Here is a 26,433-nt window from a genome sequence, read left to right on the forward strand (position 1 = left end):
AGAAAAAAGAATGAGTGTACTGGAGGGCTTCAGATTGATTCAGGACACCGGAAGTTCTTCAACGTGCGCTGACATCGCGCAACACACGGGTGTCTTTTGCCATTCGCCTCCATCGAAATGAGAGCAGCCGCGGTCGGGTTTCGATCCTGCGACCTTATGCTCAGCAGCCGCATGCCATAAACACTGAATTACCGCGCCTTGAGGCGATTATTCAAGTTCTGTCTCCCGCCTAAATTTATCGCAGTATGCAAATATACCGTTTTCTTCGCTTCTATGCAATCTGAATCATTCCTGTTAATGTCCAAATTATCCGCTCGGCTGTTGTTTATTTCAAAACGAATGCCATCTGTGTCATCGCGGTCTTAAGAGGTTTGTCCTCGCTGTTTGCAAATTAATTATGTGGCCGCTTCATTTTCTCGGATGCTTCTGTCGTGATCCTTTATATTCGTATGCAAGAAAAAAGAACTGTTTAGTTGTGTTTTTTCTCACTGTGTGGCGATTCCCTTGAGATGGAGACCGTTGGTCACTTTATTTTGGCTTGCTTCAATCGTAGAATCGCAGTCCAGAAACTTAATCATCACACTAACGCGGAGTACCTCGTGACAGCGATGGCGACGTGCAATTACTATGACTCTACACGCGCTCATCAGAGATAGACATCGAAGGAGAAGAAAAAAAAAACGCTCCAGGTAAATCGTCACCGGAACAGAGTCACGCATAACGCATGTCCTTCGCCGTGTTCAGGATAACAAATACCTGGCAGTGTAGACCTGTCGCCACGCCGACCGGACAGCACTACTATCTCGCACGGCGCCGCGATTCAGCTTATAGCGTGGACATTTGCAGCGTTACCGGGTTTCTCGGTCGTCGAGCTCCAGGCAGAGTTCGTGCCCGCACTCACCGTGAGAGAGAAGGAGAGAGGCACGTAGTAAGCGAGAGAGTGAGAGATAGACGCAGGCCCCGCACGCGGGAGGCGGTCGTGCCCTCATATTGCCAAACTCGGAGTAAGCGGCACGGAAAGCGCAGATAGCCGAGGTCGCGAGCGCCCGCGCGAATTCGACCGCAAACTCCCCCGGGGCAACACGCCACTCTCCGCGAGCTTATGCGCGGATGAAGCGAACGAGGTAAAAAGGCGAGAAGAACCCGGGCCTCCTTGATGCAGAGGTGCGTAAAGCTAGGGGGAAGAAGGGTAAGGTGGGAAAGGGGACAGCGCGAAGGCGGAAAAGGAGGAAAGCCGTCCCCCGCTTTTTCCTCTACCTCGCCCCCTGCTGTGTCGGGAGCTCCTCAGCGGGATCGTTAATTAACGGCCGGAGCCCGGTCCGCAGCCTGCCCCGGAGCTCGGGCCGCTGATTAACAACTTGGCTGCGCTGTGACTGGGCAGCGAGGCTTACTCTAAACTGCTTCTGGTACACTGAGTGGCGCCTGGTTGCGTCGCGGGTCGCTGGGGTTAGCGAGTGGTTCCCCTCCTCCCCCCCTCCCAATCCTGCCAGCCCCCCCCCCCCCCCCCCCCCCCTCCCTCTCTCCGAGCACACTGCCAACCAGACGAAAGAGGAGGAGATACACAGAGAGAGACGAAATTCCCTTCCCTCGTTTATCCACGGTGTTTGTCGCCTTTCGCTCGTACCGACGATGGCCGCCCTAAACGCAGGCATTCTGCCTCAAAGCTGGCCGGATTTGTGGTTTCGTGCATGCCGTACAGCCCCGTGGTTGTCGGCGAACCGGGGGGGAAAAAAAACGTGATATTGCACTTGAAAGATTTATCGCCGCTGCATAATTTAGGAGAGTCTTCGACCTCTCTTGTTATATAGTTTGCTGGCCTCTTCGACAGGTTTTTTTTTTTTCTCACGAATGGTTTTTGTGCACTCCTAGCTCGATGGGTTGATGTTGTTTCTGTTGTGATGTCTTTACTCGCTTTGTTGCAGCTACATAAGCTGAGTGCAGTCCTAGAGTGTGGGAGGTTGAACAAGGTCAATTTACATAGGTAGTGAAGGTGGAGCTCGAATGCGGTACAAAACCAAGCGCCAGCGACATCATTTAGGGCTGTGGAACTGAAGCGCCAAAATGAAATGAGAGGACAAACAAAATTAAGATACAACTGAATGGTAGGTTATTTGTGATTTCTAACTATTTAGAAGGTGAATGTAACTACTGGTTTTTAAAACGTTTCAGCTGCGTGCATTCGTAGAAAGTACGGCACTTTTTATTTAAAAAAAATTATCTTGGCGTTCAGCCAGAGCAGCGGGCAGAAGCCATCTACCTTCGCCATTCTGCGGCTTGCTAAATTATGGCTTTTATTAAAATTTCTACTACTGCTTCTTTCTATGTGAGCTTAACTCGATCAACACAATTTTATCACAGTCCTTTGCTCGCAAACCCGGGTGCTCAAAAAGAGCTTCCCAACAAGGAGGTTTAACTACACCTATAACTGCACCTCTCGGGCATTAAGACAAATAGTTGGACCTGCTCGTATGTCAATACCTTGAAGTTCAACGTGACACGCGGTGCAAAGACGAATAGAGAAGACACAACGAGTGCTGGCTGTTTAAAAATAGCGCCGGTAGTCTGAACTCATCGTGTATTCTTTCTTCGTGTTTGTCTCGTGTGTCGCACTGAACCTCGAGACGTTCGACGACTTATTTTTTCCCGCCTGAAACACGTAGCTATGACGTCACGTTTTGTTTTTAATTATGACGTCAGTGTTCAGTTCTCATCAATTTCGCACAGCCGATGGAAACGCACCATAAGCCGTCATGTTTTGAACGTATGGTCTTTTACACAAGCTACGCTGCCACTCTACATCAACCTTGGAATGAATCCAGAGGTGAAAAGGTGCTATCTCGAAGGTAAAACGGGGGCACGGAGTCAACTTCCGTTCACATAGGTGGTTTGCATCGAACTTAACAAACGCACGGCGCACTGATGAGTACGTCACAATTGTCGTGGTTGTGTATTTTCGTACGTACACGAATGCGCATTTTAAAACGAGCTAAGCCTTCTCGTGTAAAAAACCCAGCAGCTGTTTCTGCGCTTAATCCTACCGCAGTAAAAGGAAGAGGAACTCTTTTCTGAAATTTTATTCGCTGCGTTGTGCACCCGAGCCATTTGATGGCTACTTCCAGCAGGTTGAGGGAGAGAAGGAAACCTTAGCGTTTTCGCTTGGCACACCAGTCTGAGAACCAGATTTATGGTGAAGGCGCACACACCGCGAAGCAGCAGCCCGGCACGTTCCCAGCCATCCATGCAAGATACCTTGCAGGTATACGTCTCTTCGGAAAGCTCGCCTCCAGCCGGCCAACATGGAGCGCAATTTACAAAAAAAAAGTAAAAAATAAAATAAGAGGTAGAATAGAGTGCCGGCGATCGTTCTGGAAAAGAAATGGCAAATCCGCCGCCTCCACTCACGCTGTTCGAGCAGTCCCCGGAACCCGTGCAGGTTGGGCTGAGTCTTGAGCGCCTGTTCTTCTTTCCGAATCGCCTCCAGCTCCACGTGAACTTCACGCATCAGGGCCACTGCGTGCGAGGTCCCGGTCGAGTCGCATCGACGCCGCGTCCAATGTGGGGCGGTTCCGACGGGAGAGGCACGGGGCAGGGGATGGAAATAGGGAAAGGGAGGATAGGAAAGGGAAGAGAGAGAGAAAAGAGAAGAGAAGCAGAGGAACATCGAGGGGTCACTCGAGCGCGGCAAGACCCGGTGCCGCTTCCATGTCATGCGACAGGCCACGACACAGGCGAACAACACACGGAGCGGAGAGAAATGGGATGATCATCCAGCGAGCAGTAGCGGTGTAAGCACCAGCAGCGCGGCAGCAACGCCAGCGGCGGCAGGGGCAGCGAAGCTTCAGGCACGGTACAGCACACACAACAAGCACGCACGGATGGGACAAGCAATAAAACGGCTCGAAACGAGAAGCCGTTACGAGCAGCAGTTCCTTCTTCACTTCACTGCTTAGTTCGCTTTCTTTTTTTTTATCCTTTTTGCGTTTTACTTGTTCCGTACTCGCCTTTATGGCACCGAGGCGTCAGTTAGAGGGAGATAACGGCCCCTATAGTAAGTATTACGACGACAAGCTCCTCGCGTCTTACGCGTGGCATGCTGTCGTCATAAAAAGGCGTGAAGCCGCTGGAGAAGTGCTCGTTAATCAACGCCACAAGTGATCACGCGCGGCTGGGAACGAAATTCGCTTCGGCACTGCGCTCTTTTTGTTCTTTCTTTTTGTGTGCGTCTCCTGTACGGAACACGTCGCTTGAGAAGCTCGCTGTCTGTCGGAAGTAATGAGGACCTAAAAGTTGTTCAGTTAGAAATCCTTCGTTGCGTCAGCTGACGCTTTAATAAGTGTAAGGCGTCCCCCATCGCTCATTCATGGTCCTTACAGGAGGCAAAGTGTAAGAAAATATAAAATTATTAGTGTGTAGCGGCATGAATGTGTTGCCGATTATAATATCCAACTACGGCACAGCATAATGAGTGGGTTCCCGAACTTTACCAAGCGCACGCATATTTCGTTTCAAAACTCTGAATGTGAGTGCACTACCATGCATAAAAGCTTCTCAAGAGCGTCTGAGTAAAGTAACATTATTAATTACGAGGAACGCCGAAGGGCCTCGTGCGGCTTCGGATTGACTTCGACTAACTATTACTCTTAGATGGGTGCTCTATCGACCATTAACCTAGAAGCAGTCCAAGAAGACAGGCTGTAGACTAAATCAGTCGTCTCGAATTTTCATTCTTGAAAAAATAAGGCTAACAACGGAATGCGTGCACTGTCAGTGATTTCTTAACCTTCAAGTGATGTACACAGAGCGTTTTTTTGGCACCTACCTAAGATGTTGCATTTTGTATAAGTGAAACGTGTTTTCGCTCAACCCTAAAGAAGGTGTGGAGAATCAAGACAAAAAGTTTCACCACTTAATGCGATTCCAAAGTAGTGATAGTTATACACTGCGCTGTATTGCTAAGCGCCAAAAGTAGAGTGCATGCAAGAAACAGGTTTCTGTAAACTATTAAAGAAAACAAATATTTTCAAGTGAAAGTGTTTTGATTTCCGCTGTTTTCAAATTATGAAATTATCTTGCTCTGATATTCCATGCATAACAGTGGTCTGACCTTTTCGACTTTTTTTCAAGCTCTTCTTGTGCAATCACATCGCGCATAAGCAATTGAAAGCTTCTAGATTCATTTTGAAAAAAAAAACGCAAACAAAAAATGTTTCAAAACGGTGGTGGCGAAGTTATGGAAGTCCGGAGTTATGCTCTAGTGTCGTTCTTAGCGTTGTTCATTGAATCAAGAAAAGCGCAGCGATAAATAAACGCAAAAATGTTTCCGGAAGCAGCTAAAAAGGCTTGGATAGCTACTCCGCATTGCCGAAAAGCAGAAACTTAATCCGAATAAGAAATTAAGAGGATGACCACTGGGGTATTCCAATCGCCGATCCGAAGCACTTAGGATGCGAATCCGAATAGCACATCGAAATACACTGTTTGGTTTCGTGGAGCAAGATTACTTGCTCCTTATCGCCGTTCGGAATACAGCGTGGGAGAAATGAAACTAAGCTATGTGTTAAGGGGCTGCACATGTGCTGTCATTTGCAAATGAAACACGACTGCAGGAGGACATGCAAAAAGCACTCATGTCGGAAATAAAAGAAAAAAAAATTGTGCCATTACTAAAGTATTTTATTAACAAAATATTGTTATTTTACAGCCGCGCTAAAACTGAAAACCCCGTATTTCATGCATGCATGATAATACGACTCGCATACACGCATTCAGCAGTCTATTATTGTGCGATATTCTTTTTAATGTTTTTTTTTAATACGCTTAAACAGCACCTATATATTTCGTGCTGTCCATTGCAAGTGCGCTGTAGGCAATATCAGCTAAAAGCAGAGCCTCCCATGAACCGTACAAGGCGTTTTAAGTCGTTTTTTACGAACATGCTCAGAGTCGCATTTCGTGTCGCTTTTTCTTTGACGAAAAATAAAACAACGAAAACGACGGGAACAAGAAAGAGAAATGCTCCTGAGTAAGAGGTTTGTTCCGGGCCATCCTCTGGTAACCTTTGCTTAATGTATGCATTCGTCATTACTTAAACATTCTAACGAAAACGCTGGAAGGAAAGGACAAGAAAAAAGGAAAAACAGAGAGCACAACTAGTGACAACTCAATAAGCGAGCGGCCGTTTCCGCTGCCAGGGGACGGGTACTCAAAGCATATAGAGGGCACTACACAAACAGCAAGACTTGGAGTCGGTTCGCGGGAGCAGCGCAGCTACCAGACCTCGGCAATGCGTTCGCGGTAAAACATATTAGCGTTAAACAGAAACAAAGGCGCAAAACACAGAGACCGCGAGCTGGCGGGCCCCGCTCGCTTAACCTGGTTACACTCGCGCTCGTTCAATCTATGCGAGCATCACGGCGCGAACGAAGGAAGAAAAAAACAAAAGAAAGCAAGAAGATGAAGCAATTGCTCTTTCGCGGGCACGTTTCAAAAGGCACCCACAGCGCACTCGTTGCTGAGCGCCACTCCGCATATACCTGAGTCCGCACGGGGCAGATAATCAAGTTATATACTGGGCGCGCTCGTCGAGACAGACATGCGACGGTGTTTTCGAACACGCCGGCAAAAGCGTGGACGCTGGGGTCTGTGTGCATTTGCGTTACGGTGCGCCTCTGAGAGAATAAGCTCGCTCAGCACTTTTTGTCGCACACAAACACAAACAAATTGTGTGCAGCATTGCCGTAGATACACTTGGTGGAAGATAATTGGTAAACGAATTCACGATAACGCTTGCACGCGAGGGGGCCCTGTGATAGATAAGAAATGAATCGAGCTAACCAATCGCGAATCGTCCTTTAACGCAAACGAGTTTGTGAGATACACCGACACTTAGATAATATTATTTTTAGCTTCAACAACACGGCATGTGGGCGTGTGAGTGCGTGTGTTGGAGCGCGTAAAAAAAGAAAGAGAAAAGGACAAAAAAAAAACGCAAGAAAGATGAAAAAAACAGAAATTATCGACTCGGCATGTCTACGTGTCGTTTTTGCACGCAAGTTGTTATAACTCCTTCGGGCTATTTCTGGAATCACCCCGGTGAATAGTAACAACGCAAGTTAGCGAAAGTGTGGTGTTTTCTCCCATTACAGGTCATCATGAGCGCCTCTCTTGGCTGTACACCTTTAGGGCAGCCTACAACGGACACAAAACACACGAGAGAGCTCTCTTGCTGCTCGAAGCGTTAAGCTCACGTGTTAGAACCCCGTTTTACGCGTTACGCTGACGCATTAAGCGTTCATGAGCCAGCCATGAACGGCGCTTCGACGTGAGGTGACACACGTCAGCACACTGCAGGAGTGTCCGACTGGAAACGTGAACCCCACTTTGTTGTAGTGCATGGAGAATAATTCAAAGCGCCACTTCAGCGCCAGCAGAAAAACAAAGAAAAAAGACAACTGGTTGGTGCACCAAATGTTGTAAGTGGTGAGTCGAAAGGATTTGAAATTTGGATGCGTTCTTTGTAGTCATAGTTACGATATGGCACATGGTGTATAAATGTGGGCGTTGCCTGAGACTATAAATGTATGTGTTTTTTCGAGCAATAAATAGTTGGAAGTTGGCGCCTATCCGTTGTCTCCTCGTCTCTTTTTGTGTCGTGAAATCATTTGCGCCTAGGTGGGTTTTTTTCTCAAGTTTCAAGATTACGATCTGAGAGTTCCAGACGATACAGGTGCCATATCTTAGGTATCAAACAGCAGAAAGTTCGCACTAATGACACTATCTTAACTCCTGATATCCACAATTTGAAGGCGATTTGTGGCGTAATTCATGGAGTAATCAGGGTTTTAAGTCCTAATATGCCTAAACTTAAACCAAATGAAAACCATTCGCATATCTCGCAATGCTTGGTTTTAGGCTTGTTAAAAGGCACAAATCAGTGCCCTCCGTTACCTTTTTTTTTTTACAGTTATTCCTTTTCGGGTCACTTTGGCAGGATTATTTACTGTAGGAACATATTTTAATTTAAAAAAATAAATCAGGTCGTGGCTTCATGCACGACCCCGTGTTCACAGCAAGCGACTACTAGATCGCTCCTGCAGCCACGGAATAATCCCATTGAAATACGAGTACTTTTGGATGGCGTACGAGTGATGCCATTATGAGAGTAATCATCTCTGGGAAACAATCTGCTATCCGGAATAACGCAACTGAAACATCGTGATATCTGGAATAATCCCACTGAAACACCTCTGTACCAGGAATATTCCCTATGAAACACACCCTAGCTGGATATTCAGTGGAATTACTGCTCTGATTTTTTGTATCTTTCATTATACCCTGTCCCAGAGTGATTTCGCGATGTCTAGATCCGAAAGACTATTTCTCTGAAAACACACCGCTCCTATAGGGGATGTGCATGCCGATTACCAGTAAAACGAAACTTCCAACTGAGGAGAAAGTACATTGGCACGAGCGACTTCGCAAAAGTCCATACACTTGGCCTATATTCGTGAGTGCGCTTCTGTGCCAGTTTTAGGCACCAACACACGCTCTGCTCCCGAATAGTAAATACAGCGGATGCCAATCCACATTTGAACACTGTAGACAGAAAGGAGTAAACAGAGAATAAACTTTCCTCTAGCACACTATCTTTTATAAAAGGGAGTGCTCTAGATGATAGTTTACTCCCTCTTTACTCCCATCTAAGCGTATTAGTGTTTAGAGTGTACCAGAAGTCCTATTTATGTATGATGTGGCCCCTGCGTACTGAGGCAGGGCTGCTATCAGTGACAAAAAAAAAAAAAACGATGTTGATGACGATGGAATGATGCAAAAATGAAAAAAAGACGAGAAGAGCGCTCGTGCCGCGCGCCAAAAGGGGCGCATGAAAAGGAGAGTGCTGCGAGCCGCCGCCGCAGAGCACAGAGCTTAGCCAGAGACACTCACGCACCTTTCTCCATGTTCTCCCTGTTTCGGTAGGCGGGAGCTACGCGAGACAGAAAGACACGGAATTAGTTTTCCGGACGAAGAGCGAAGCTTTCTGTCAGCGACTGCCTCTGCGTACGCGGACTGCACGCGTCCACCCACGTTTCACTACGCACGTTGCAAATTCACCAGAACTCCTCGTCTGACAGCCCTAATCGGACCTCAAAAAATAAAAATAAATAAGAGTGGAACAACAGTGCGGAATCTCTGCTACACCTAACATGCCCCGTACCCCGTCCTTTTCCTGCCATCTTCGGCTTTCTGAACTCTCAAGCGAAACGAGCGTCAGAAACCCAATAAAAAAAATACTCAGCAAAGTTGCACTGTTCCACTTAAAGAACGAAGGCGAGAGGTCAGGGTAGGATTGGAGTGTCAATACAGTTTCAAGGGTATTTCAGGAAAAAAAATCGAAAAAGGCAGCCAAGAAAAGGCAATCGACGAGGAGCTTCCAGGAAGACAAAAAGGCAGCGAAAAACACCAAAAAGGCAACGCGCGCCCAGGCAAGCAAAATGCATGTTGCGCTAACGATACGTTTGTACGCCAGCACTCGATGCCCCGGCGAAGGGGCGGAAGAGCGGACGACGCCATGTCCGTCGACGCATATATGAGCGTGAAGCTCAGGCGTACCGGTAATAACGGACACCCGTCACGCACCTTCCAACGCCAAACGGCCAGGCATTCGCAGTGCAACACGCAAAAGGGTAAGCGAGGAAGGAAGGGGTAGGGGGAGAAAGAAAGGAAAGGGCGGAAAGAATGAGCGTTGAAACGCGTGCCTTGCATCTGAGTTGCTCTTAGCGCGTCAGCGAACCACCCAGGGAAGAAAACAGTGAGATAAAATATTCTACTTGAGCAGGTTGAGCGTGGCGAGAGCGTGCTTGTAATTTCGCCGGCCTCCGTGATTTGCTAGACCTAGCAACATCGTTTTTTTTTATTGCCTCGTTCCCTACCATCCTGGCTGTTTGTCCATTTCATCAGCTATACGAAGTCGTTTCGGAGATTTCGCTTAAGCCCGAATTAGCATCACAGGGGGAGGGGAAGTAACGCTGCTCAAGTCTCTGGTGTTCGCTGATAACATTACGCATAGACCGCCAAGGAAGAGAAGAGAGAAGGCGGTGATCAATATCCAGGGTTCCGTTCGAAGCGAACCGTGCAGCTGTAATGGTATACGAAGGCGAGTTAAGCCTTCAGAATGCAGTCGTCCAATTACGACTAAGCGATTTTTGGCTCCTACAAAGCACTATTTTTATTACTGTCATCATCATTCTTGTTCTAGAATCTAAAAATACAATTTTTGCAGTTAAACGGCAGTTTACGCTGGCATCGAGCGCCGCTGCGCAGCAAAAAGGTGAAAAAACGGTGAATTATTCAAAAAAGTTCAAAAAGAGAAAGAGAAGCACCGTGTTCACGCGCAACGAACTGGAATCGTCGTTAAGCCATTCGGGGCGTCTTTTTTACTTTCAAACACTCATTCCAGGAGATCAAAAACGGAAGCTGTTCAGCATTACCACACAATTTATATTATATGGCACATACACGTAGTCACGGTGGAGATCCACCAAATTGTACTAAATTATAATCTTTGACTGACAACAATCAACAGTATAACAAAAGCATCTTCCGTTCCTTCCTGGTGCTTGCAAAGCATTGGAAAGATATCTTTCTCAGGGCAAGATGAGAAGACCAAACATAAAAACCAAATAAGCAACAAAAAACACGATTAAGAACCATTTATTCACGTCCTAAGTTCCTGCCCAAAGCCTTCTAACGGCCACACAAGCGCAGCTCCGTCCACCATTCGTTTTCTTTTATTTTCACGTTAATAAAGTTGAAGATAAATTAATCAGAAGTCTTCTTTAAAAAACTCTTTACATAAAACGATACAAAAGATATTCTTTTCCCTAAAGAAATTTCTACGCTGAGTATTCAAGTTCAGGATCGTCTTGTCGAAGACGTATCATTGGGCTAACGGCCATCTAATATTGACAAAAAAAGGGTAGACCGGGATATCGAGGTGATCACAACACATTCTTACTCAATTTATATATTTCTCACTAAAACGATCACTTAAGTATAGCAGTGTGCAAACAGAGGTGCTTCCACCTTGACGTCACGTGATTCTGAATTTCGCCTGCCGTTACTTTCCTTTCCATCTGTAGAAGGCACCTGTAAATGCGGCGACAACTTAAACACTTTGTGTACAAGTGAGAAGTGTCAGTCTAATGCAAGAACCATCACTCCACTCCACATTTACCAAAAAAAGCACCCAAGCTTCTTTTAAGATATGCACGACGATATAAATGCTCCCTGGCTCCCCGGCGCGAATGACACCAGCCAGTGTAAGTTGTTAGGACACGCATTCAGGAGTTGTGAGGTCACGCAAAAAAAAAAAAAAAAAACAGAAAAAGAGAAGCTGTGCGAAGCAGCGTGAAAAAGAGTGAGTGGACTCTTCGGTTCATTCGCGCTCCACTTGCAACAGGAAGCAGCGAACCCAGCGGTCCCGAAAGCGACGCGCCAGCAAGCAGAGCTCACCGCAGACCCGGCGCGAGATGCCCGCATCGACACAAGCTGCAGCAGTAGCAGCAGAAATGGCAAAGGCAGCGGCGAGAGCAACAGCAACCGAAAGAGAAGGACAAAGTCTACGGCTGTCTCGAAGAAGACAGCCCACACTAACGCACACCAAACATCTCTTATCGCATCCAATCACTTCTGAGGACGCGGGGAAAACCGGTGATACACACTCTCAGCTCCGAGTGGTGTTCAGATTCGCTCGCACACAACCCACGCACGCACAAGCCTTCCCACCTCCCTTTCCAGAGTGGAGGGAAGACGAAGAGAAGGCAAAGTAGCATCGTCTTACTCCGGGACGGCGAGGGCTTCGCGTAGCCGTCGCTGCAGCGACCGACCACTTGTCCGTCGTTCTCTCTTCGGCACCCACCACTAAGACCCAAACCAACCCCCTTCCCACATCGCAACCCCGCCCCAACCTCACGTACCGATCTTCCCCGCCCTACAACGGCCGATTTTCCTTTTGGCTCATCCTCACGTCTTCTCGCTTTTAGCGACCAGGCGAACGAAATACGCGACCCGTACAGGATGAAGAAGAAAGACGCACCACCAAAAGAAGCACAGAACAACACACACACACACACAAAAAAAAAGACGTCAGTGAAGAAGAAAGTAGAAACGCATTTCCTGGGGGTCGAAAGGTAAAGCAGAAAGAAAGTATCGAGAAAGCGCCAATCGCGCGGATATCTTCGATTCCTCGACCCAGCTCTCCCTCCTGATCGACTATCTGCTTTCTTTCTAAGGGGAGCGCTCAAGGAGAACTGCCGCTGTAGATCATCTGCCCGGGCAGCCTTATTTTTTCCTCCGTCTCTCTGCCGCATTTATGTGTGCGTACATCCTCTTCATTTACTTCTCATTTCTTTTTCCTGTCTCTCACACTCGAGGAGACTCGTTCGTTTAGAGATCGCCCTCTTCCTCGCTACCTCAATTGCTTTTGCAGACTTGCTTTATTTAGCGGAGAAAATGGGGCCCTCCTGGATGAACTCCGTCGGCGAAGTTCGATTAGCGAACGCTCGGACATCCAACCTTACAGGAGTAGAACAAGCTGCGCTCGATTAGCAGCAAAAAAAAAAAAAATAAAATAAAAAGAAATAAAACTGCCTAGTCTGCAAGTCAGCGATTAAATTTGCTTCTGGTTCGCACTAACTCTCTAAAGGTCGCAGTTCCACGTAAAGACGCCCATATATAGCGCGGCCTACCAAGATGAACCACCAAACACGTGAGAACCCGGAGCTTGTAGCTACGGCTTCACTATCACTGAAAAGGCTAGTGGCCAGGGAAATGTAGTGTTCGCTGCGAGAATCTTGCTTTCCAGGTAAGTTGAAAAAAAAAAAGGAAATCGGTGTTCCAACATTATATCAAATCGATATGCCTGTTCCAATATGGCGCTGCAGCGGCATCGTCATCGTGCTCCTTACGCGAAGTTATACAATCGAAGTCGGGCAGCTTTAGCGCGGAACGGTCTAGTCGCCGCAGGAGACTTCCAGCCTGATTGCTCTAATTAGGACCCGGTGCAGACTCTCGGTAGTCGAAGTGCCGCGGGCAAATCGCGCCGTTGTGGTTTTTCGCGAATAGTTTTTATTTTTTTCTTAGCCAACTTCCTTCTCTTCCTTTTAATGAAGCCGACACCTAGTCTCTTCTAAAGAACAGCTCTTGCTTAAATTGATTGGGAGGCAGGAAATTTAAAGAAGACCAAGAAGATAAAAAAAAGTATTTTCAACGAATTCTTCATGCGTGACACAACAAAATGTGGTAGTCGGTTCATGTTAGAAAAAAAGACTGCACAAAATATTAGCGGCAATCAATGGTGCAGTCGAAGAAAAAAAAAAGCGGAATACCATTCTGACTTCTCCAGTGTGTTCTTCAGGCCATTTTTTTAAAGACTTTTCACTCCGCTGCTATCTTTCATTCATGCCTTCGTGCGCTAAACCTTCACTTTCTTCCATGACAAATTGAACAAAACAAATAAATGAATTCAACTGAATAAAAGCCTTTACAGCACTCGTCCCAGAAATGACACACATAGTCGATTTCTACAATATTGACGAATGATCGCCCTTACGTAATGCCTGGACTAAGACAACAGAGCTCCAGCCTCGGTCTATATGCGTGCCGGGTACCAGGCCGCACATGGTTAGCGTCCACGCAGGCCTTTCTTGTTCATCTCATCAACGTCCTTTCGACGAGACGAGACGAGACTGCGACAACCGGTTCTCCGGAAGGCAGGCTAAAAATATGACGTTAGGATCCATACCCAATAGTCTCGGTACCCACCAAACAAATGGCCACCCACCGGGGATGCGACAGCGGTTTCCGCGAAGCTGAACAGGTTGATTGTTTTTCGCGGGCAAGCGCTCCCCCCCCCCCCCCCCCCCCCCCCACCATGAAACGGGACTCTTCCATTAACCTCATTCGCCCTAAGCCGATACATGGCGAGGCCGGCGTGACGCTAAAGCGATTCATTGTCCCAGACCGGAGACAAAAGGAGAAACGGTCTCCCCAAACTTCCTCTGGCTGCGGCTCATCGACCATCGTTCCCGCCTCTTCTCTGGCGCATGTGGGCACTGCACTCTCTGGAGGGGAAAATCAATCGGACCGCACCCCCACCCCTCCCTCCGTAGCTGGCATAAACAAAATTTGCCCCCGATTTGAAAGGGCGCGATTTTGAAACGCGACGTTCCTGCACCGGCACGATGGAGGGGCGGGCGGGGTTAAAAGAGCACGAAGCGAAAAGAAATAAAGTGTAGAAAAAGGGAGGTACCGAGGAAAGCCGTGGCGAGCAGGCTCAGTGAAAGGACGGGCCTGTGCTCGTAAGCAAAGGCTTGTTGCCTGGCGTCAAAAAATCCTTTTCTTGCTTTCTTTCTTATTCTTCAAGGAACGGCTTTGTACAAAGACAATTTAAAGAGTGAGTTTAAATTTGAATTGACGCTTTTTACAACATAGACAAAAGTCACTTCCTGCAGGGGTAGCTAATCATATTAAGTGAGAAGGGAGGTTTAGACAGGAGAAAATGAGCGAAGAACCGCACACACCATATTGCATTTGTTGTGTGCTGTCTAAAGTTCAATGGTTACAACCTGCCTGGTGTGGTGCCAAACTTGCACCAAACGATGTGGCAGCACTAGCCTCGCGGTTAATTTTTCATTTTCCTTAAAAAAGGGAAGCTGAAACGGTTTTTTGATAATTCGAGGTTATTCAAGAATTCAAATCTATCAAGCTTCTAGATGAACCATGCAAAGTATTTTTGCACCAGCTTTTAAAATGGTGACATAATCGTCGATTAAAACCGCGACGATGTTCAGGCTTCTCCTCACTACGCTGGAGCAGTGCGAGGAAACTCGGCAGTGACGTCATTATCGCCGAAACTTCAGATGTCCGCTGCTTACGCCTGCATGCTGCGTCGTCAGACGGCGCCAAACAATGCATTGTGAGCTTCACCTTCGATGGAATCGGTTTTCTTCCATGGAATAACCTTTTCTTCGCTGGAAACGTAGTGCCGTCATACGTGACGTCATTATCGGGGCCTCTGCCCGTCGCTGTGCACTTTAGAGAAGCCTGAACACCGTCGACGACTTTATTCGGTCATTACGCCACCATTTGAAATGCTAGAGCAAAACGATTTCGCAGGCTTTACCAGCACATTTCGCACATTCGGCAACCTTAAACTCATAGAATTCTAAAACCGCTTCAGTTGCCCTTTAAGCTAAAACAGCCGGAATAAAGGACTTTCGAAGCAAACGCTGTGTATTGCAACACAAATTGCTTGAATGAGCTGGCGCGTATCTCATGTTTTCCGTTTACATACATGCAATAAGATACAAGAGTTCAATGATCTGCCGTCGAGGTAGAGTTAGCCCTTTAGTTTGCCACATGGTAAAAACATAACGTACATTTCGTAGCTGGTCGAATAAAAGGAACATGACATCTATTCATATCGAGCGATTCTTAAAAACAAAGCAGCTGTCTTACATTAACTTGGCCCGAAGCCTCGGTGACACTTTGCGAGGAAAAATGAAGCCGGACATTACCACGAGCTGCATGAACGTAGGTGGAATTACTTTCTTTTAAAAAAGCGTGCACATCTTATAGGCCAAAACAAACCCGCTATAGTGCTCTTCCTGCAGCCCCTGCGCCATTAAAAGAAAACCACCATCGTCATCGTCATCATAAATGCGCATTCAATATATCTCCTGCATGACATATCTTCTTTATTTACCTGTTACGAACGATCACCAAAGCCAGTTTTTTTTTATCCTGTAAAGAGTACTTTGCTAACGACGACAATGCATAAGGTGAAGCCTACTTTCGCAGATAAACCCTTTCAAGCATCATTTTTTGTTTCCATTGATATCCACTATTTTTTTCCCATAAAAGCACATTCAGGCTCTAAAAAGACGAATTTATAGTTTTTAAGTGCAAAATATAACTGGTTAGAATTTTACGAAGAAGTACAAAGTTTTTGTACCAAGCGTCCGATACGCTCTGATTGTTAAAAAGAATCCAACGATCCTCGGTGGACCGTTTGAATGCGCTCGCATTTCCTGCTGCTGCTGCATCTACTGTAGGCCCGTCTGAAGGGTATTACGCGATAGCAATAATGGATTAAAGCCCACATATGCGTAATTGGTTGTTCTCTACTTTGAATTCAAGATCGTTGGGAATCCTCATACCACTCCTGGTGCAGTGGTGTCGAGATTAAGCGCTGTGCCTCTATCCCGGCGGGTGGCTGTTTAAAAGACAGCCACCGATGGGGCGTGTGAGACCGAAGTTCCTCTTCCTAAACAATTTCTCGCGATAAATTATTGATTTCACTGCACCAAGCCGCAGTGGACAGTTTGCTCACAATCAACCCACCACCTAGGTCACGCGACCGTGTGACGTCATCACAACATGCCCACCGTGGCAGGTGAGAGTTAAATTAACGATCTGTCGATACAGGTTGCTCGGGGAGAGCAACCTGGTTCTCACAAGCCCCACCGGCGGCAGTGTTTGAAACAGCCACCTGCCGAGGTAACGGCGCATCGCTTAACAACTGCAGTACTGCGCCAGAGTCGTATAAAAACTGCCCCCGAATGTCTAATTCCGCATATATTGGCAAGTAGGCAGAACCTGGGGGACAGAGAAGACGTACTCTCATGGGAGGGATTGTTAATGCTATAGCATTGTACTCTCAGGAGTAGGTTAAGTGTTATGTGATTGTGAAAGAAAGAACAGTGTCCGTGTCTGTGAAATGATACGCAAAGAGGACCCAAGTCCGCTGAACGGGCCCATTAAAGCTATTGCGTCGTACTTTTAATGTGGAGCTTAAGTGTCCCTCAAGTTTTTTTTTTTTTTTCGGAGATGCACACTATGCTGAAAATTCAAATCAAATCAAGTCAGTTCATTCTCAACATCTGCTACAATGTTGAGCGTCTCTCTGGCAAAAAGCTGTGTGACGGCGGGGAAAAAATTACGGAACAAAACTTGTATTTCTACTGGTGGCAATATACATCCACATAAACATGGCAAAGGCTGTGCTATCAAGCTCACCGTTTCGAAGAACGTTATTTATTGCACTCAATACCAGGCTCATCAATACACCGCATCTGCGACAGAAAGGATGTTAAATTGACCCAAAACAAAGAAAACAAATCCTGCCAATATCGCTGTGCGATGAACATGGTTCACCCATTCCACACAACAATGTGGCCGAAATAGTCAATTATGTATTTTCATCCAATTTTACTGACCTGCCTGAAGCCGACATGCCTGACTATCCTCATTTAAATTATCTGCTCATGACGGGCATATATTATGAACCGAACAGAATAGCGTTAATTGGTTCCCAGAAACTAACATAAACTGGATTCGATGGATTTGATGCAAAAGTTATAGGGAATACTAAAAACGTCGTAGTTATTCTTCCATCGCACATCTTCCAGCAATGTCTTGAGAGCTAGCTGTATTGTACCTAACGATTAAAAAGCGGAGAAAATCATCCCAGTGCCCTAAAAAAGGCGCTTCATTGTCAAGTAAGAATTTTCGCCCCTTTTCTATCACTTGCGTTCGCTCTTAATTAATGAACCCCCTAATTTATACACGCATCCTGAAGTTTTTGGAGCCTGCCAACTTTTTCGGCCCTTGTCAACGCGGATTTCTGATTAGCTTATCCGGCTCTACCCAACTGGCTCTATTTGCTAACGATATCAGTTCTAGTACGAATATGAATGATCCCGTGGACGCATTTTCTTAGACTTTAAAAAAACGTTCTGTAAAGTTGACCATCAACGGTGCTTACTCAAAATTTCACAGTTAAAGCTAGATCCACTAGTATTTGTTTGATTGTGAAATGCTTTAACTAACCGCCAAGAGTTTGTATGCTCTAATAAACACGTGTCTTCTATGTTCCCTGTCACCTCCAGCGCACAGCAAAGTAACGCTTTGGTGAATCTATTTTTTCGATCTGCATTAATGATATCCCAAATAATCTATCTTCTGTGACTTTGAGCTTGTAGAAAATTGATGCGCTAACTGGGTAATGCATTTAAATGGTAATAAATCAACTCTAATCTTATCGCCCTGTCGTCAAGAGTATCCTTCAGCAAATTACAGCATGTACGCTGACGAAATTTTCAACGCATCTACATATAGATATTTAAGGGTCCGCCTAATACATGATTTCTCTTGGACCATCCATGTTATGAACGTAACCAATGAAACTAACCACGTTCTTGGTTACCTAAAATGTAACCTGCAAGTGTCTTCACCTTTTGTGAAAGTTACCGCCTATATATCTCTAGTCCACCCTCAACTAGAAAATTCGTGCTCTACCTCGGACCTCTAACAAATAACCTCACCAAAGCCTTCATGTCCGTCCAAAGCTCGGTGATGAGATTTCAATATTCTAATTACTCATATCATAGAAGCATCAAGACATCGACCACAAAAGCCATAACTTCCCCAGCCTTCAATACCGACGGAAAATAACCAGACTTTGCATTTTCCACAAGTTTTATCATTCACCTGTGAGTAATTCTATTATCGCACCTGCTCACCGCCTTTCACTTCTCATCAGACACCCGAAAGCCGTCCATGCACCTCGAACTCAAATCATTATTCGCCTAGATTGCAGGGGACTGGAACAATTTACCCGCCGAAGCCGCAATCCATCCTGCCCCTGAGCGCTTCAAGTAAACCATCACCGAACTATTTAAAAGATGCATTAGCCCACCCCTTACGTAATGACCCTAAAGGTCATTTGAGGTACCAATAATAAATTAAATTTAAAAAAAATCACTCCTAGGCGTTGCACATTTTGAGAAAACGCTGCGAGCTCCTTTTGTGCCCAATTGCGTACAATAAGATAGCGTAAACTTTGGTAGTAGTCATATTCTTAAGCCTGATAATATGCCGTGAGAACTCCGCAGAGCAGTATACTATACAGGCCCTGAATAGATAGTGAAAGACACTTGACGATTCTGCAGTTTCATGCGACACGCAACTTGATGAACCAGAGCAGCTGACAGGTAGCCCAGAGGCAGAGATGCGTACGAGGGAGCACGTCAAAAAGCGATGTGCTTCTCAGAAAGTGGGCATCCCAAAGTTTTATTTGAACGTAGCACACTCAAATTACACGGCTCAATCAAACACGGTTACAGCTCTTGAGTCGAAACTTACCGAACACGCGTCGCAGCTTCTAACAAACACCCATTCCGTACACGACAAGAGAATAACGAAGCAACGTAAAAGATAGCAGGTAAATGTCTCTGTATCGACCAGAGAAGCAACGCTGGGCATCGCTAACGCATTAACACGACAAGGCACGAGGCCGCTTTGCTAAATTAACACCGCGCACGCAGCAACGAACAAACCAAGCGCGGCTGCTAACAAGATAAACGGTTATCTCCCAAAGAACACGTTTCGAGCGCCTGAGCTTCGCAGCTTCGTAATCTGCTTGGGGCATAAGTACGACGTGCTCGACGATTAATATGCGACAAGTGAAATACGTGCACGAGCGCAAATTGCGCGCGTCAACGCCATGCTGTAAACAATGGTACGGTCGCAGCCCGTACAGAGGAAAAAGCGCAAATAAGAAGGGAGAGAGAGAAAATATGCGCCGTTTTCCCGTCGTTCGTTATAGTGCTATGGTTGCCGATGCTAAGCAAAAGAAAATAGCGGCACGTGGGACATGGAAGAGAGAAAAACAAGACCCGTGGACCGTAATTTATTGCCGAGATAAAAGACACGTGAGCTCGAGAGAGAAACAAAATCGATCGATTTCAAAACAACGGCATTTCCCAATCGATGCACGGCATTTCGGTCCCCGTATTAAATGTCGTTAACCCGAAACAGAACAATTAAGCGTATGGGATGACGTTTAATTTGAACGAAGCATTAAGAATGCGAGTTCAGAGACAGCTGTTTTTTATTTTGTTTTGAACGCACAACAAAAAGTCCAAAAAAAAGAAGAAAGAATTGAAAAGGGTTCCCAGCGTACACCACTCGTCATTAGGCATTCTGCTGCTTCGTGGTAGTTTCCTGGAACAACCGTTCAATTAAATTCGTAAACTGAAAAATTATGTCGTGAAATGGATGGTCAATCTAACATCGAAAAAAGAGTGCTGAATCGATCTCAATCGCGAAATGGGCCTCGGAGACCAGCAAATCCGCTGAGTGCTGTTTTCAATCAGGCTGAATTGCGGGTCTCAATTACCGTCGAACATTAACGAAAAGACTCCATGTTAAAATTCACCAGTACAGAGGCAGTTGTACTGCGCAGGAGTCAATAAATGCGCCATGGCCTTTTGCGTTTGCGTTGCGCGAGCTGTGCGTCCACAGGACGCGGAAAAACACGTTCTGGGCGTTACGGTTCAATGAGAACTGTGAGAGCACCCCGTTGCAGAGCAACTATTTATGCATATGTCAGACGGTTATGTACGCAAAGCCTAGAGCATGTATATTTAAAAATCTTTTTTTTAAAGAGAAAAATACCAATCCAGTTGAATTTCGCTATAGCCGTAGCTTCGTTATAGCTCGTGTTGACCGAGTTTCCAAGAGGAATCGTCATTCCTTCGTTATAGGCATTGTTTCGTTATAACGAGATTCGAATCTATCATAAATTTCATTGAATTTTCTGCCATCGTTCCATTAGTCCCAGTTTCACAAAAAAATGAGAAAAACCGACGGTGGAGTTTCCTGTACAGTAGAACCTTGCATCAAAAGTGTATCTGTTTCAGGCGCCCTGAGAGGTGGAGTTAACGATATTTTCACATTTGTCTTCTTCAAGCGGCTGCAGTTTTCCAAGCCGTGGGTTTGAGAGATATTTTTAAGAATATCGGCTACAAATTAATAATGGTGTCGCACACTAGGATTCTGCTTCCAGCTGTCTCTAAATTTCAAATCTCTTTTCACGAAGCCAATATATTTAAAATCGCAGCAAAGGTCGTTCTCGAAAAGATTTTCAGCGTTTTTGATGTACATGTGAGCAGTGAAACCCCAGCGCTGGCCCCGAGCTAAATGCCGTTCTTAAAAGCAATCGATCCGTTGGTGCAGGCAGCAACTCAGACAATTCCCCGTGCGTATAGACCAATACAAAAATCATCTTCTTTTATTTTTTTTCTTGTAATACCGCCATAGCCTCTGGTTCTTTAACGGTCAATTTAGCTTTTCCCATAAGTGATGCGTGTTAGGGAAATGATTCCGCGCAGCTTTTAGGCCGCCGGCACCACATAGCAGCGTCGTATAGCGTGGGCAGATTTTACAACGCATGGTCGTGGCAAGAAGGCGCATAAATTGCCCGCAGCCACGCATTAATTGAGCGCGAACACGGCGAGAGCGCGTTAGAACAGCATCCTGACGCTGGCTTACACCGCCAGCTCCACCCTCATCCCACTCTCTCCCCCTATTTCGGTCAGAATTCTTTCTCCATGTCACTACTCCCCCTGGGTTTCTGTTTCTCCGTAGTTTTGTGTGTACGCTGTTCTGCCCCCTTGTATGCCCCTCACCCTAATGTTCCCTATAGGCTCCGCGCGCGGCATAACTTATTGCCGAAGGCCAGGTATGGATCATTCATCAGAGGCGCCGCCGCTTGTTAGCTATCATCCTTCATGCGCAGCGCCATCATCGAAGCGCTAATTATGCATACGTGCAGTGTGTGGGTGTGTTGACCACGCCTTTTTCGAACGGGCGAACCTCTTGCTGTTATTAACTTTCCTCAAAACAAAACATGCAGTGTTTCGTTCTTCCTTTTTTTTTTCTGTTCAAGCTGACCGTGTAGCATTGTGTAGGTCTCCTGTTAGTACCTCACGTGAACTTTCTGCTTGCGCTAACGTCCACCGCATCGCGCCATTTATTGTTAGGCGTCACACATTATAGCTTACCACGAACGTCCGTTCTGCTATCCACCTTATGTTCACAATGTTCTTTTTTATGGCGCACTTCTGGGTTATTAATTATATATTTACCAAATAAGGGAATTAGAAACGTATCTACTCTACATCAGACCTTGTCGCGGCGGTCAGCATTCTGTGAAATCGAAACTCACAAATCTAGTCTTATGAGATTCGCGCAACGGTTGAAGAACTTAGATGATTAAAATTAGGGCGTCCTTTATGCCGTATGGTGCATCTACGCGAAGAGAATTACATCACTTGATGTATCTCGCGCATCCAACATAAGGAACAGCGAATATGTTTGTATTAGAATTTCTTGTGTGAAGATAGTGATGCGAACAAAAAAATCCCACAGAAGAATCTGCTTCCGCATTTGTCACATGTTTTTTTTTCTTCTATTTTCGTGCTCAAACTACATCTCACCCAGCCTCCTGTTGCCTAACACTTTTTCTCGGGTATTGAGAACAGTCCAGGCTTTGCGCTGATTATATTATAAAAAATTTGTTCCATAGATTTGCTCACATATGAATAAAATAACAGCCAACTTCGCTGGGAGCGTTCGTGCCAAGCATTTTACTTCTTGTGAAAGCACGCCTTTCATCGCAAAGTATGAAACAAAAGGTATAAGAGGATGCCGGATTTGCGTGAAAACATGATAAAAACCAAGATTCCTCGGATAAAAACGTTTACGCGCAATGACATCTTTTGAAATAAGCATAAAAAGATGCTGCCTTCAACAGAACAGACAGGAGAGCTAGTGGGGCTGGTATGGCATCTTAAGAAGGTGAAAAGGCGAAAGGCCTTTGTTTTCCTGTCGCCCTGTCTGCTGTAGTTGGAGTGTTTTAATCTATCAGAAATAAAACAAGTTAGTTCTCGCTGTCGCGCGTCCAACTCTGTATGAAAAGCAAACAAGAAAATTATTCTTCACCTTTCTCTCAGCCTTACTACTCGCTATTAAAGTGATGACTGGGCAGTTAGGAAGGCAATAACACATCGAAAAGGCATTTGAAAACAAACAGCGACTTGATCAAGTGCGAAAACTTATATTTTCGCAAGTTCAATTGCTGGCGTGATACATTTCTCGAGACAGGCAGCGCAATTCAACTTCTTTCTCGGGTAAAAAGCAACATTTTCGCCGCCATCATCCTGCGCTTTTTCTAGACGGATAGTCATACACCCCGAATGAAATTGCATTTTTTTTTATAAACTGCCGCTGCATAGGAGGCACGAACTTCAGAGACAGACAGAGAGAGAGAGAGAGAGAGAGAAAGAAAGAAAGAAAGAAAGAAAGAAAGAAAGAAAGAAAGAAAGAAAGAAAGAAAGAAAGAAAGAAAGAAAGAAAGAAAGAAAGAAAGAAAGAAAGAAAGAAAGAAAGAAAGAAAGAAAGAAAGAAAGAAAGAAAGAAAGAAAGAAAGAAAGAAAGAAAGAAAGAAAGAAAGAAAGAAAGAAAGAGAAACAACAGCTAAGAAAATGTGACAAGACAAAGCTATACGGCAGGTCTTGCAATATAACAAGAGTGTTGTGACAGAAGACGCAACTTCTCTTTATGCTGCTGTTTGCACCAAGCGGCACAGCGGTTTGGAAGAAAAGGAAAAGTGAAAGAAGCGAGAGATGTATGGGATCTCTTAACAAACCTGATAACGCTGACCTGTCAACAAGCGCGCACTCGAGGCGCTCAAAAGCGACGGCGGAAACTGAGTTTGATCTCCGAACGATCTCTTTTCGAAAATAACAATAAATCCAATGCCTTCCAGCGTGGAACATAACAGATAACAAGGCAAGGCTCTCCTTGGGCAGTTGTCTCTGCTGTTGCAACCAGCGGACGAAGGGCATCGAGCAGACGGAACCATACATTTAAGTTCAAAAAAAGAAAACAAAGCAAAGCAGAGGACGGCGAGGGGGGTGGTATGGCGACGAAACGGCAAGCGTCTGAGATTGTTAGGCTTTGTTTCAATCTTCGGGTGACGCGACGGCGGAGCCTGGCTGAAAGAGAAGACACGTTCGCCGCCCCACACACTGTCTTCCACTAAGAACGGTGCAGTGCTGCGGAGAGCTACGCGGCTCGCATCAGCACGCCAAGACATCCAGCGCAAACAGCGGAGCGGAGCGCTTCTCCGCGGAATGTGCACGCGAAGCTGTTGTCTGCATTGCCGCAAAAGAGCCCACGGCGCTTTCGAAAACTGCGACGCGCGGCTCTCAGCTGGTCGCTATAGCGCAGAGTAGCTGAAAGTTAATGGTTCCTGCTTTTGGCAACACTTATATGACGTGCTTTCCGCTTGACAAACTTGACAAAGCAACGTTTGCCTCGCACATTCCTTTCCTTTCTTTTCTGTCCTTACCCTCCCCGTTTTGACCTCTTTCTCGCCTGGTAGTGGTCTTCCCCCTCACCCACAAGTTACTGCGCCTTTCTTTTCTCGACAACTCCTCCTCATCGTCACACATTCCTGCCGGTGCCGCGTCGTCTGCTTGTGCACTGAGGAGCAGACGACCGGACGCATAAGCAGCGGAATAAGTTCTCGCGTCAAAGCATATTATCTCTTTCTAACTACTGGTTTTGGTGTAAAAATCTGTCATCTGCTTGATTAAACCAGATGAACACGAAGTAAAAAAAAAAAACGTGCCACATAAGGGGCTTTCGAAATTTGGCACTACTTTCTGCCGCACACTATAGTGACCGCCTCTACGCCGCACCGAATAGCTAGCCGAGCGCTGCGCTGTTTTCGAGGGCTCGCTACACCCGCTAGGCAGCCTCGAAGAATAAAAGGAAACGGTCGAGCGAAACAGCGCTGTTGCTCCGTCGACGACCGCTTTCACCGACGCGTCCTTGCTTCGCCGGTGTCGCCTTTTCCGCTTTGTCTTTCTCTTACTCCTGGCCAAAAGAGTCTTTCAGCGAGATTTCAAAAGAGAGAGCGTCCCTGTTGTCGCCGACTCGCAACAAGCAACGCTACTGCAAAAAGAGTACAAAGAAGGCACTCTCGGCGGCGACAAAGGATCGCTAGCGAGACAAAAAGGAAGTCGTTGTTATAGTTTCGACAAAATAAAAGCGGGAGTCTTGAGACCGAGAAAAAGGAAAAGGGAACTAGCAGAGGCCGTATCGACACCCTGACGCGAATAACAAACAGAGCGCGTCGGAAAAATAAACGGAAACCAACGCTCACGCAATAAAAGCACAAGCTGACCAAGCAGGCAAAGAAACAAACAAGCAAACACAGACCCATCTGCTAAAGGTCTCAGCAACAGCTGAAGCATGAAAGAGGCTTAAGGAAGAGCGTGGGACTTTGTTATAAAGCTGGTTTGATCGCATATCTTTCGTTTCGCGCTGTATACATTTTTATGAATCGCTTGAAGCGAACATTTGCATGTTTGAAGAGATATGTTTCCATGTTTTGTAAAACTAAAACAAAAAGTAAACAATATATCTCTCTACAACGAAACTTGCGCCAAATGCGTGAGGGTGAGACAACGAGCTACTCTCTGTTGCTTCGGTGGATTCTTTTTAATCGGTTAATATATTCATCTCGCTGCAACTGTACTTCCTTTCTGGATAAATCCAGCGGCGCTGAAACAGAGCTCCGTATAAGCGTGGTCTTTGGGGGCGATTTTTGTGCGTTTCGCCGCAGCGAAAAACAACTAGCCCGTTTATTACTGTCAAATAAGCATAAGCCTCGGCTTATGAAAATACGCTGATGCCGTCAAGGGGGTACATATATGCGCAGGCCTCTAAGTGGCGCGCCAGACGTCTATTTTTGGGCACCGAAAGACATTCCCTTCTTTTTACAGGCCTACTCTTTTCAGGCTTTTTTTACTACTCTAAGAACCCTGCTTCTATTTCGCTAATCAATGCTCGATCGCAAGCAAATTTTTATTCATGTACTTTTTCTTTATTTTATGAAAAACTGAAGAATTTATTAACTGAGCAACAAAGAAAAAATTACAAAACAAGCTTCCTTCTCATCATATAAAGCGGTAAGTACGCTAGGTGGTAGAGCTAAACTGCGAACATGGACGCGCACACAACTGCCCACAACGTGCCTACAACATTTAATAAATACAATTGTATTTACTAAGTGTACTCATTGTTTGTATTTTATAAATCGGTATTTTTGTTCCCCTTTTTTTTGTACCTTCCTTGTGTTTATTTCGATCACCTGATTGCCGATGCCACTGCTAATGGTTTTCCGGGCTTTGTCACGCTGCAAAAGCAGGTTTTGCCGGGAAATCCTTTCAGCTGTTCTAGAAAAATCAATTTAATTCAACCCATAGGGCACGCCTGTCCTCCTAGCGTTCGTGGCGAACAATAATTACAGTAGATCAATTTATTTCTGCTCTTAAATCCCACTATATGTGTTTAAATCCCACTAAAGTGCCACTAGATGTGCTTAAATCCGGACGGCGGTCAATCAACGAAGGGAGGCAGGAGTATTCTACTTACATGCGCACTAATAGAATATTTACCTTTTCTCTACTGTAGGAAAAAAGATGCGAAACTAAATCTTCAGTTTTCTTATCAAAAGAA

General features: G+C 45.8%; 1 protein-coding gene across 8 annotated transcripts in view; it reads right to left on the minus strand.

Moving 5' to 3' along the window:
• The window catches only part of sif (guanine nucleotide exchange factor still life), a 214,516-nt gene that overhangs the window by 81,526 nt on the left and 106,557 nt on the right, over nucleotides 1–26,433 (minus strand). For 7 of the 8 annotated variants that reach the window (XM_089570560.1, XM_089570559.1, XM_089570558.1 and 4 more), the window contains exons 10-11: nucleotides 8,948–8,983; nucleotides 3,403–3,510 (exon numbers count right to left, since the gene is read on the minus strand). In XM_089570560.1, coding sequence (XP_089426686.1) covers nucleotides 3,403–3,510; nucleotides 8,948–8,983 — 144 coding nt within the window. The remainder of the gene's footprint in view (nucleotides 1–3,402; nucleotides 3,511–8,947; nucleotides 8,984–26,433) is intronic. The other variant, XM_089570562.1, reaches the window with a different exon arrangement.

The sequence above is a fragment of the Amblyomma mixtum genome, chromosome 2 (assembly GCF_055824585.1).
Source record: "Amblyomma mixtum isolate Tamu chromosome 2, ASM5582458v1, whole genome shotgun sequence".
In the NCBI taxonomy this organism is placed as follows: domain Eukaryota; kingdom Metazoa; phylum Arthropoda; class Arachnida; order Ixodida; family Ixodidae; genus Amblyomma; species Amblyomma mixtum.